This window comes from Dermacentor silvarum, chromosome 1 (assembly GCF_013339745.2).
Source record: "Dermacentor silvarum isolate Dsil-2018 chromosome 1, BIME_Dsil_1.4, whole genome shotgun sequence".
NCBI classification, from domain to species: domain Eukaryota; kingdom Metazoa; phylum Arthropoda; class Arachnida; order Ixodida; family Ixodidae; genus Dermacentor; species Dermacentor silvarum.
Window position 1 is genome coordinate 96,655,658 of NC_051154.1, and position 13,118 is coordinate 96,668,775.

General features: G+C 49.9%; 1 protein-coding gene across 1 annotated transcript; it reads left to right on the plus strand.

The window, feature by feature from the left end:
- The first annotated feature begins 291 nt into the window (after positions 1-291).
- On the plus strand, positions 292-5,075 carry LOC119433081 (proline-rich protein 36-like). The gene is made up of 2 exons (XM_049665480.1): positions 292-1,734; positions 4,922-5,075. The coding sequence occupies exons 1-2, from the start codon at positions 292-294 to the stop codon at positions 5,045-5,047; spliced, it is 1,569 nt and encodes a 522-aa protein (XP_049521437.1). The 3' UTR covers positions 5,048-5,075.
- Positions 5,076-13,118: the final 8,043 nt, after the last annotated feature.

Consider the following 13,118-nt stretch of genomic DNA (forward strand, 5'->3'; position numbering starts at 1 on the left):
GCGCCCGCAAACCTGCCGAAACCCGTAAACATGTCGGAACCCAGCATAAAGGATCCCGCTAAGGTTCAGGCGCGTGTTAGCCTGGTGGCGCCCGCGAACCTGCAGAAGCCCGTGAACATACCAACGCCCAACGTTAAGGTGCCTGCTAAAGTTCAGGCGCGTGTCACCCTGGCGGCGCCCGCGAACCTGCCGAAACCCGTAAACAAGTCGGAACCCAACATAAAGGATCCCGCTAAGGTTCAGGCGCGTGTTAGCCTGGCGGCGCCCGCGAACCTGCAGAAGCCCGTGAACATGCCAACGCCCAACGTTAATGTGCCTGCTAAAGTTCAGGCGCGTGTCACCCTGGCGGCACCCGCGAACCTGCAGAAGCCCGTTAACATGTCGGAACCGAACATAAAGGATCCCGCTAAGGTTCAGGCGCGTGTTAGCCTGGCGGCGCCCGCAAACCTGCAGAAGCCCGTGAACATGCCAACGCCCAGCGTTAAGGTGCCTGCTAAGGTTGAGGCGCGTGTCAGCCTGGCGGCGCCCGCAAACCTACGGAAACCCGGGAACAGGCCCACACTAAACACTAAAACTCCTGCTACGCTTCAGGCGCGCGTCAGTCTAACGGCGCCCGCGAACATGCCGGCGCCCAGCCTTCCGGCGGCTTCGAATCCTCCGGCGCCCGCGAAACTGCTGGTTACCGCAAAGCTTCCGACGTCCGCGAACCAGTCAGTGCTGAACTTTACAGAGACCCAGAAACCTTCAGTGCCCGGGAACTCTCCGGCACCTGCGAACTTGCCGAAGCCAGCGGACATGCCGGCACCTAACGTTTCTTCCCCCGCGAAGATTCAGCCGCGTGTGAGTCTGCTGGCGTCCGCGAACATGTCAGCACCGAAAATCCCAGAGCCCGAGAAACCTCCAGCGCTCGAGAACCTGCCGAAGCCCGCCAGCGTACCAGCACCAAACCTTCCGGAACCCACAAAAATTCCAATTACCGCGAAAGTGCTGGCACCCGAAAAGCTTCTGGTATCTGAGAACATGCCAGCATTGAGAATTCCACAGCCCGGGAATCTTCCAGCAACCGCAAACCCTCCGGCGCCCCAGAACCTGCCGAAGCCTGCCAATCTGCCGAAGCCCGTCAACCTGCAGCTGGCACCCGACTTTCCGACGCCCACGAACCTTCCGGCGTCCACGAACCTGTTGGCGGCCGAGAAGCCGCCGGCCAAAAAGCTTCCGGCATCCGCGAACATGCCAGTGCTGAGCATTCCAGAGTACAGGAACGGTTCAGCATCAACGAACCATACGGCGCACGATAACCTGCTTTTGCCCGCTAAGCTTCAGGCACATGTCACCCTGGTGGCACCCGCAAACATGCCGGCACTCAACTTTCCGGCGCACGCAAACCCTCCGGCGCCCATGAACCAGCCGGTACCCAAGGAGCCGCCGCGCGTGAACCTGCTGGCGCCCGCAAATCTTGTGGAGCTCGCGAACCTGCCGATCAACGCGAATTTTCCAGCACCCAATTTTTCGGTGTCCACCTACCTTCCAGCGACAGCGAACCTGCTGGCGCCCGCGAGCGTGACTGAGCCAGCGAGGATCCTGGTGGCGCCTTCGAACCTGTCGGAGCCGTCGGGGAATGGCAGCGTCAAAGAGCTGGCCCCTTTAGCCAGTCACCTTGACGTTGCCTGTCCGCAGGAGCAGCAGTGCGAGCCATCAGACTTCGACACCTTCTATGACCCCTACACTAATGAGGTTGGTTATGCGCGCCATAATTGATGAAGTCATCAGGAGCGTTCCTCGCAAAATCAAATACTCATTTGAAAAATACTTTTATGGGGAAATTCAACGTGACTAGGGATGTTTCGTAAGAATTTCTTCGCTCTACGTAAACAGCCGTTGCTGCCCTTAACCAAAGTTTGAATTTACCTATGCACAAAGTCTAAACGATTACGCACCTCAACTTTCAAGGCGCAAGCAGGTTGTCGTAAATGTTGGCGGTAACGGCTATCGAGTGCGGAGTCGCACGAAAAGGCAGCGCCTCCGCAAAGGCGATTATGTATGTACCCACATTGTGTCCTCCGTAATCGGAATAATTTGACATATTCAAGGTAATACAGTTAGTTGCCTTCGTCAGGGCAACGGCTAGCGAACAGCTGCCCTGACGAATACAAGTCCCCTTGTCGAAACGTTGGCTCCAGCTACAATCCTTGTTCGACCACGGTTCATCACTTTAAACGATGTCATTTTAACTATGCGGCCGTCGAAAAAGAAGCCCCGCGATAGAGCAGCGTATACTGTGAACAGATGCGCTTCCTTTCTATATGCAACTAGGGTGTTGAGGTCGTCGTGAAGGCAACCGTGGCCACATTAATTAAAGAGCGCAGATGCGTTGATGTGCGGAGCGCCAACTGCTGCGATCAGCTCCATGATCGAACGTCCACTCGCAATGGCCGTTCGCGGTGTTTTCTTCCTCTTAGTCGGTGGCGCGGCTGGCGGCGATGCCGCTACCTAGGGTTTTTTAAAGGGCAAACCTTATAGCGTAATGAAGACAGGGTCAGTATATTATAAAGATTCCTCTCACTCGCTTCCATTCCTTTATCATCCATAATTCACGGCCGGCTGATCCCGGTGATAACTAAAGTCCCTATATAAGAAAAGTACCGCCATCCTTTGATCAACGCCGCTTCCACTCTCTCCTGTATCTCCGATTGGACGATGATAGCGCGCGCTTTGACTTCTTTATATTTTTTTTTCCGCCTCAGAGCCATGTTGAAATTCACTCTGCGCAGCCGTAGTCTCCGGCGGCGGCGGCGGCGGCGGCGGCGGCACGCGCCCGGCCTGAAAGCTTCAACGTGGACTTTCTAGGGCCGCCACCATCGACTTGCTTTAGCAAGCAAGTTATCACTAAAGTCCCTATATAAGAAAAGTACCGCCATCTACTCTTTCCTCCACCGCCTGCTCTCCTAAAGCGCTTGCTTTTTTCTTTACTTTTTGCTTGCGAAAGCCAAGTCGACGGTGGCGCACCTAGAAAGTCCACGTTGAAGCTTTCAGGCCAGGCGCGCGCCACCGCCGCCGCCGGCGACTGCGGCTGCGCAGAGGACTTCCAACATGGCTCTGAGGCGGAAAAAAAGAAAATATAAAGAAATGAAAAGCGCGCGCTATCATCGTCCAATCGGAGATACAGGAGAGAGAGAAGCGGCGTTTATCAAAGGATGGCGGTACTTTTCTTATATAGGGGTTTTAGTGATAACATGGGCAGAGCGCCGCTCGCGGGCCACTCACGAAACACGGAAAGGAATAGCATTAAATTAGAATCGTTACAATAATCCGGCTCAAGCCTTTCTGGGCATTTTAATTCCTCTCAAGCGTGAGGCTAGTTTCTCGTGGTGCGAACTCTCCTCAGTCTATATGTCAAATTAAGTTATGGATGTCATATATAAGGGGTGATCGTTTTTACGTTTCATGGAATTTTTTTAATATAGCCTGTTACAGATAACATAATTCTAGTCCTTGAGCTAGATTACTCAGACAGGCGGACATTACTTGCACGAGATATCGAAACACGTATTCAACTAACAAAAATACACTAATTATCTTTTGAATTATTTACTTTACGGCACATATTGCAATTTACGAATTGTAGCCGGTGAGCTTGCAAGACGTATCCACTTGAAATGAATTAACAGGATGAAACCAGTTACAAAATATTTCCCAAAGTGTGGGACGAAATACATGGGCGTTCCAATTACTTTTGTGCTTCAATGCGTAAAACAGCATTTTGTTAAAAACGTAAGTGGAACGACAGTGCCTTTTTACGGCAAGTTTGGTGGCGAATATACAGGGTGTCCCAACTATCATTCCCCAATATTTTAATTCAAAATATCCAACTGCCACGTAGCTGGATAGACCAAGGTAATGTTGTTGCCGCCGTTTGGAGATACTCAGATTACTATTTTTTGCATTCCGTCTAATTACATAATTAGTCTTAATTATTTAATATTCTCAAATATTATAATTAGATGAAAACTGTCAATTAGAAAAGTGCAGAGCAACATAAGAAACTCCCGATACAGTTTTCTGTGGCTCAGTACGTGCTACATAGTGTTTTTCCGAGCGTGAAAGAAGCCCGCGAATACACGCAAAGTGCCTCGAGCGGCCAGTCGCGCGGCATTTTTTTTTTTTTTTTTTTTATGAAAAACAGCGTTTCTGGAGCTGAGAAGCGCAAATTGTTGTGCACTGTAAACTCCTTTGAAATCACCAACGGCAACATACTTTGCGCTGCCAGCCGCATAACACGAGCCCAGCTCCACAGTTATTTCGGGCTGGGTTCGGGCATGCTTAATTAAAGCTGTCCAATATAGGCTATCGGCCCCTTGTGTGCAATCAACACGAACACATAACACTCACAGCCTCGTGCTTCGTATACGTGCTTGGATGCTCGGTAACGAGCGCGTGACCTGTAAATTAAATATAGATGCTTTAGTTGTGCGGCACTGATGTTGCAAGAAATAGTTTCCTGCCGCTGCAGATCACCGTCGTTTAAAGAAAGTCGCTATTCGCACCATAGCCCGTTACTAAGGAGCAAAGCACCCGCCGCCATTTGGCTTACTAAAGATTGGCAAGCTAGATTTTCAACTTCATTATACCTGTTGTTTGGGATATACCACCTTATTTGTTGTTGTTCAGATTTTTCTTTTTCTTTTGACTCGTTTGTGACAGCTAGCGATTTTAGGCCGCCTTAGGTGTACTTTTCTGGACGAGGCGGAAGTTACCCGCGTTATAGAAATCGCAAAATCCACGTAGCTAATTAAAACTATTCAATAAATAAAGGTTACCTGGTAACGTAATGTAAAGTAATGCTACACGTTGCAATTGTTCCAGCTACATTGGTTTTACCCTGCGGAACGGTTACCAGCTAGTGGATTGTGTGTGTTTACAGGCGTCATACCAAGCGGCCGGCCGAGGCGCCCGAATCCCAAGGAAGTCCGTGCACGGGTGGCTCGTGCAGCATGACGAAGATGGCAACGTTTGCTACCAGTTGGGTCGCGGCCGACCCTTGTTCTGACCCTGGGACCACCGAAGGCTTTTTTTTTTTTTTTGCTAATTGTGTTGGTCCACAGGGCAGTCAAGCTCACATGCACCACCGTTTTGCGGCATCAACATCGAAAAGGCTCTTTGACTCGACGCGTTTGCTGCCAGCCATTGCGTTTTGTGCTGAGTTCGTGACGGCAGCTTAATAAAAGCAAGTTTTTCTGTTCCTGCTTCACCACTGCACCTCTGACTTGGAGAATGTCTAGTCCGTATTTGCGCACCAAGCGCGCGCGCGCTGCTAGAAAATAACCTAGGTGTCAACCTATACAGCCACGTCACGTTCACGTCACGTTCCCTACGTGAACGTTCACGTGAACCTACGTGACGTGATGTGACGCAACCTACCCTTTTACCCCACCCATCACTTTTTAGAGCGTTCGTGACGTGAACGCAGCAGCACAGAATGCAGGTACTATCGCGTGCAAAAGTAACAGACCAACCACCTAACATTTTTTAACCACGATCGGGCATCACTTACGGAAAAGTTAGCGTTAATTCTTGAATAAGGCGTAGACATGTGCTTATAAAGTACATCCTCGAGTAGAAACGACACCTTTGCTAGCTGATGCAAGAATGCAGGTTAAAACAGGAAGGAGGCTCCAATTACTTTCCTCACGGGGTGCATACTACTAAGCATGCATCAGAAAGTCACTGCAGTAGTCGTTATTCTGATCAGGTGTTTCCTTTGGTATTGGTGCTCCCTGCACCAATACCAAGGACGGGCGTGGGCTCGCTCCCTATCGCGTATTCACCTGCGCAGAAAAGTGTGCGATGATCAAATCCCGGCAACGGCGGCCGCATTTCAATGGAACGAAACTCAAAAACGCCCGTGTACGGTGCACGTAAAAAAAAAAAAAAAAAAAAAAAAAAAAAAAAAAAAAACCCAAGTGGTCAAAATTATTCCGGGGTTACGGCGTGACTCATCATATCGTGGTTCTGGCACGTGAAATTCCAGAATTTTCAGTGTGTAATGTTGGTCCACGACATTTTTATTTAAAGTTAATTATAATGTTTTACGTGCCAGAAACAGGATCTAATTATGAGACACGCCGCAGAGGACTTGGATTAACCACATGGATATTCCTAACGTGCACCTAAGTGTAAGTACACAGGCGTTATTGTATTTAGCCCCCGTCGAAATGCGGCCGCTGCGGCCGGGATCGAACCCGCGACTTCGAGCTCAGCAGCGCAACGCCACAGAGTTGGAAACATGCAAAAGTCATCTTCATTCCCAAGCCGGGCAAGAAATTGAGCTGGGAAAATCTGCGTCCCATATCGCTGGCGTCATGCCTAGGCAAAGTACTGGAGCGTGTAATTTTTTGCAGACTAAATGAATTCGCGGAACGCGGTGAACGTTTCCCGCATACCATAGATGTTAGGCTTCCGTTCGAATCTATCCACGCAAGATATCATGTGGCAGATCCAAAACGACATCTTACACCCCGAACCCGTAAGAGCCACCCGTGCCATATTGGGCCTGGATGTCAGTAAGGCCTTTGATAACGTGTCGCATGCCTCAATACTGACAGGTTTGTTCAAAATGGATGTGAGTGTACGGGCGTACAACTACATCGCCAGTTTTCTTGGTGACAGAACAGCGGAAATCCATTTAGGGGGACTTAGGAGCGCCCGTTTTGGCCTAGGCACCAGAGGCACACCCCAGGGCGCTGTCCTCTCCCCCTTCCTCTTTAACGTGACTATGAGGAAGCTTCCCCCGCTACTCAACAAAATCTCCCATATTAAGCACTCCGTATATGCGGATAATGTTACCATCTGGAGCAACAGTGGTTCGGATGGAGACATATGCTCCACATTGCAGGAAGCGGCGGACACGGTGCCAACCTATGTCCAGCATAAAGGACTAACTTGCTCGGGGCAGAAATCTGAGCTACTGATTATCAGAGATAAGTCGAACAAGCCTCGTGACGACAGGACTGATGTCCACATAACAGTGAGTATGAACGGCAAGCCAGTTCAACCGGTCTCGACGATTCGTGTGCTCGGCATGCTAGTCCAACACAACACGCAGAACACGGAGGCCATTGCCCGGCTAAAAAACACAGCCCAGCAGATCACTGGCCTCATCAAAAGGATAGCCACAAAAAAAGTAGAGGTATGAGAGAAGCTGACTTATGCAGGTTAACTCAGGCCTTTCTGATAGACCACATCGTCTATGCCTTCCCGTACTACCATCTTCGCCTCTGCGACAAGACAAAAATTGACAGTGTAATACCATGGCATACAAGGCAGCCCTAGGCCTTTCACATTATGCCAGCACTGAGAAAACCATAACAACAGCTTCAGTTCGCACAGCCTGCACCAGCACAGCGGAGGCGGCTGCAGTGGCCCTGGCGATAAGACACGGGAGGGAGAAGACAGGCCCGCCTACGTCCTCACGGACTCCCAGGCGGCCTGCCGACTCTTCCTCCACGGAAGAATCCCTAGGATCGCCCTTAACATCTTGGGCGATCGACTAAGACAAGAACATCACATTGTATGGTGTCCGGGGCATGTTGGTGTCACCGGTAACACAGGGGCAGACGCTCTTGCTCCCGAGACTTCAATCCGAGCAAGGAATGACACCCCAATCGGAAACAACAATCAAATACTAGCATGCGATGTCTTAGAACTTCAACGTCGTTCTCACCAAGAACTCGCCGCGCCAAGCCCGCAATTCACAGTGGAGGAAATTCGGTTCGGTTATATAGAAGAATCCAGACAAAGACCTACCCACATCTGGGGCGATGGCATGCCATCTGGCCAACCAGATATGCCAATCAATGCCGCTGGTGTGGGGGGAGGCCATCCTTGCCCCATGCGACATGGGAGTGCCAATGACGACCCCAAAATTCAAATTCACCCCGTTTAGCACAAAAGACCTTTAGGGAGCCTTGGGCAGCCATCCTTGTCCGGACTGACCTGGAGGCTCAATTGAGTCTCCTCGACCAGGCACGGCGCGTGGCGGTGGCCACTGGAGTCCTGGACTAAGGACCCACCCTCCGGCCCCCTTACCCCTATTTTCCCTCAATAAAGTTATTTCTCTCTCTCTCTCTCAAACTAGGAGTCTACAACACGCTAGACGAGCTTATAGAAGCACACAAAACATCGCAAAGGAAACGTCTGTCCAGATCGGAGACGGGTCGATACATCCTAGGACGGCTGGTAGTTGACACCGTTGCAACCTCAGCGGGCCGAAAGAGGTTATCAGACGAGATAAGACGACACTTACTGGTCGCCCCCTGCCCAAACACAAGCTGACAGTTAGACATGATCATAGACGCAAAGCAAGGGCCGAGGCACTTGACGAAAAACGTAAACATGACACAGAAGTGGTCTATGTAGATGGGGCCAAACAGGGCCCCCAAAATACATCATACGTGCGGTGACTGGAGACGGGACTGCGCGAACTGCGGCATCCGTAAAATCACTGCCCACCCTAGAAGCAGAGGAGGCGGCCATATATATAGCGCTAGCACTCACTCTCAAACCAAAAAAAAAAAAAAAAATCCTACGGGTTTCCAAGCGTGCCGTCACAAATTACGCTAAGGGATACGTAGGCAAACCTTCGAATGGTATTATCAACTATATATCTCCAAGCCGACCGCACCACAGAACTAGTATGGGTCGCTGCTCAGTCGGGAAATGCCGGAAACGAGGCTGTGCACCAAACAGCCCGAGGCTTAACCGGGCGGGGTGCTCCTCAGACTCGGCGGACATCTGGAGCGAGCCAGCGACCACATTTAATGAACTTACCAGATTTTTCAAAGACGTTAGGAAAATCTATCCAGTTTCTAATAAGGAGCTATCCAGGGAACAGGCCACCATTTTACGTCAGATACAAACTGACTCTTTCCCCTGCTCACGCAGATTGGCGTATATTACGTGGGGACAGGTGGACCAAATTTGCCTAAATTGCAGCCAGAACCAACTGGCCACCCAAAGTCATATCTTATGGGGATGCTCTGCCAAGCCCCCTCCAAAAAAGAAAAAAAAAAAAAAAAACTACTGCGAGCTCCCTCGGAGGAAGCCTGGGAGACAAGACCATCCAAGAAAATCTCACGACCTGGGCTATGCGGGTCGCCTCAACCGAGGCCACCTATAGAGGCCAAGGCCTTCAGATCTACTCTGTCTGAAATTTTGAATAAAGTTGTTTCCTCCTCCTCCCCGCACAAATTGCGAAGCGCGGTGGCTCGGTGCATGGTTAGCGCTTCCGACTCCCCGCTGCACATTGTCTTGCGGACTCTGCAGCCAGCGTTTAACCTTGTCGAAACGTTGGCTCTAGAGAGATCGTTGGAAAGACGTGTGGTTTACGATTTCCCACATATTTATTCCATCGTCGGTCGAGCACAGACGAAATCACCGAACGCTGCTGGCCTGATCGTTCCTTGTTCTAGCTCTGGCTCGAGCGCCCGGCGGGCGGAGCTGCGTGCTTTGGCGCCATTCCGATGGCGTGGGTTAAATGCCGATGACTCGCCACAGATCTTTTGGTCGACGACCACAGTAATCGAACAAAGAAAAGAAAGGTCAAAGTGTCGTTCTTTAATGCGATGAGCATTCTTAGCCTACTTGAGGCACTTTGAATCTAACTATCTATTCTAACGGCGACCCACCGATCCCAGTTTTCTACTAAATAGCTTGAGCCACTATAGGTGTGTGCTCGTGATGCCGTCGTGTTCCAACGTCATTCCTTCTTCGTCATGCAGTCTTCGTCATCCCATTGTCACCATTTCAGAATCGTCATCACATTGTCGTCATTCCGTCGTCACCACACCGCATTCGTCGTTCCATCACGACTGCGTCATGCCGTTATGCTCATGGCCGACCCTAGTGAACGAGTGTCTAGCAAACTGGGCTGATCCCGGAGACAGTGTATGTTTCATAGTGCCGAAAAAATGAAAACCTCAGAATGACCACTGCAGATTCTAAATAAAGGTGTCTTCAGCAATACGGTGTGTCGCTATATACAATACTTGACGGCTAATCAGATTAACGTCGACTATCATCGTGAGATCGGCTCTACCGGATTTTTTTTTTTTTGTGTGTGTGTCTAAATTCTAGCACCGGTGCACAGCATCAGTGTGAAGTGACGGATTTCAAACTATTTTCTCGTCCTTTGAGCGGTGGGAGGTACAGCTGACCGGCGATACCCTGGCGGGACAAGAAGCTCTCGTCCAGCAAGTACGTCGAGCAGCCATGGCCAGTGGAGTCCTGGAATGAGGACACCACCCACTCGTCCTCAAGATGAACGATCTCGGTGATCTAAATGTTTTTCTCTCTCTCTCGTATTGGTACCGATCTGGCTCAGTACAAGTTTCTTAAACTTGAGAAGTTCAGTCTTTGGCCCTTCTAGAGTACAGCGGTAGTCTAACCATACCGATAAACACCTAACTAGGTCCGAGAAGACACTGTCAACATCCATGATGTCCCGTCTAGCTCGTGCGGAAACTACAAGGCGGCGTCACCACCAGTCTTTCGTTGTTGCGACTTTTATGGCTTATGCCCAAACCGCATGAGCGCGATTTTGCGCGCGACAGCGACGAGCGACGGCTTCGAGCGACGAAACGGGCCGTCGCGCGATCAGATCGCTCGGTCTTTTCGCTCAATCGCTCGGTTCTAGAAATCTATAATTCGTCGCTCGTCGCCCGGAAGTGCTATGAGCGACTACCCAATAGCGCGAAGCCGGAACTAGATATACATCAGTCAAGTACTACCGATTGTCGCACGGAACGAGCAAACCACTAGATTTTGATACGTGCAAGGATAATAACGTAGTGCAAGACCTTTAGAAATATTTATGCTGCTCTTTACACTAAAACACATCAACTTAAATTAATAAAGCAAGCGTCACGCCAGTTTCGGCGAGTATTTGCTGCCCTCATACCGGCAACACTGGTGAGACGTCGCTCAAAGTCGTCGCTCGTCTCGTCGCTCGCATGCAGTACGACTTGTAGGCGACGAGCGACCGCGACAGCCATCTCCATCGCGTCGAAGATCGCGTGCATGCGGTTTATACTTACTCTCCTCACAGTAAGAGCGTTTTTTTTTCTTTTTTTTTTCTGGGGGGGGGGGGGGGGGGGGGGGGAGGGCGGGGCGTTGTAGAAGGGTAATTTACTAAAACAGCTCAAATTAATTTTCCTTTCAGAGCCCCTTGAAGGAACATTCTGATAATGTTCACTCCAATAAATTAACAAGAAGAAACGAGCAGTCGGAGCTCACGCGTGCATGTGACCAAGTGGACAGCGACGACACCCTTGACGATAAAATGAAGACTTCTTCCTGGCCATGTTTCCGGTTATGTTGTTGGAAGTACAGCAATACAAAGGGTGATTTTTCACTACAATAATTTTTTTTTGTTCGGGGGCTGTAAAAAAAGAGAAAAGATATGAACCGACAGCGGTATCGCCGAAGCACAATATGCCGATGTGCCTTCGACGAAAAAATGGTTACCCTCTAACCCCTATTTTGCCTGGACGGAAAATCTGGCTACCGGTAAGCTTAGTGGGCACACCTTACGGTATATTACAGGGCTTGGAATTTATGCTCGCTACTTAAAGATGCCCTCGAATGATCAGTCTTCTACGTGTTGAGGACAGGTTGTAGCAATTATAGAGGCCCTAAAAACAATCAACAGGATCGTGTGGCCCTCAAACTGGCATCACACGAGGGATAGTGCCGCCGAGTCGCTACGCCACACATAAGGACGTCGCGCAGACGAGTTGTCAGTGACGCATTCGTTACCGCTCAGCCACTTCGCGCTCCCCATGGACGCACATCATGGACTGTCTATGAATTGTTGAGTGTTTTGTTGCGAGGGTTAACTGGTAGTTGCAGCTGGTCTCCAAGTACTTGTAAACGAGAGAAGGTCGTCGCGGTCGCAGCACACATGGCTGACAGCGACAGGTAGGCGGCGCATTTACAGCTTGGAGACACTCTCTTCTTGCCTCTTTGCGTCTTCTTCTCGAAGGTGCCGAGACGTGCTCCCTAAAGGGCTGCATAAAATAGCGCCTCCTCCTCTCCTATCACTCTCTACATGTCAACGTTTCTTTTTTTTTTTTTTTTTTTGCTTTTCTTTCTTTTTCTACAGCGAAGCTGTTGGGAGACTTTTACAACCGTTCTCATGCGGCGACGGCGTGCTCGGTATTAAATGTCAATCAAAGCCAGCTAGCAACGCAACCTGCGTCGAAGTCCCGAATTTTCACTTCGGAATGTAATTGTCAATGATCCAAGATTATAAACGTTACCTTGGGCATACCTCACTGGAATAGACGACTTCCTTCCGCAGTTTTTTTTTTTTTCTTTTTTAGATAGCAAATAATTCAATTCTGGGGTTTTACGAGTCAAAACCAAGTATTGATAATTAGGCATGCCGGTCTGGATTAATTTTGACCACCTAGGGTTCTTTAACGTGCACCCAATGCACGATACACGGGCGTTTTTGCATTTCGCCCTCACAGAAATGCGGCCGGGATTTTAACCCGCGACCTCGTGCTTCGCAACGCCACAGGCACTGAGCAACCACAGCGGGTAGCTACTAATCTGTAGCTTTTGTTTCTCACATCGTGTTTTATTGGCTCCGCGTTGGCAGTCAGCTAGGGGCTTATACGGCTGCGGCGGCGGTGAAAGCGGACGGCGTGGTGCTGCAACGTGGTAGCCCCGAAACGGCCGTACGACTAGGGCATAACCGTCATACGGTTACGAATAATCACTAAAGACAGTCGGCAAACAGACCCCTAGTACTTCCTACGAAGGTTGGGAGAGTTCTGTTATACAGCTTCGCTGTATTTGATATATCAGTTGCTCAAACTGCCATACATCTGCGTTTTTGTTTTTCTTCTCGCAGGATCTCATGTTCATATTTTTTTAATGCAATTGGCTTTCTTTGGGAACTTGACCCAGTTTGCGGTATGTCTGTCGGTCCGCATCTAACCTCTTTCACGCCAACTTGGGTCACCGAGTAGTCTATGGCCTAATTAATGGACAGGGCATCGGGCTGCTGTGCTGAGAGAACCAAGTTGGAAACCAATCGTCACACCAACTTGGGTCAC

Coding starts and splice junctions, on each gene's coding strand:
- LOC119433081 (XM_049665480.1), top strand. CDS start 292: ATGCCAACGCCCAACGTTAATGTGCCTGCTAAAGTTCAGGCGCGTGTC. Junction 1,735..4,921: donor ATGACCCCTACACTAATGAG/GTTGGTTATGCG, acceptor GTGTGTTTACAG/GCGTCATACCAAGCGGCCGG.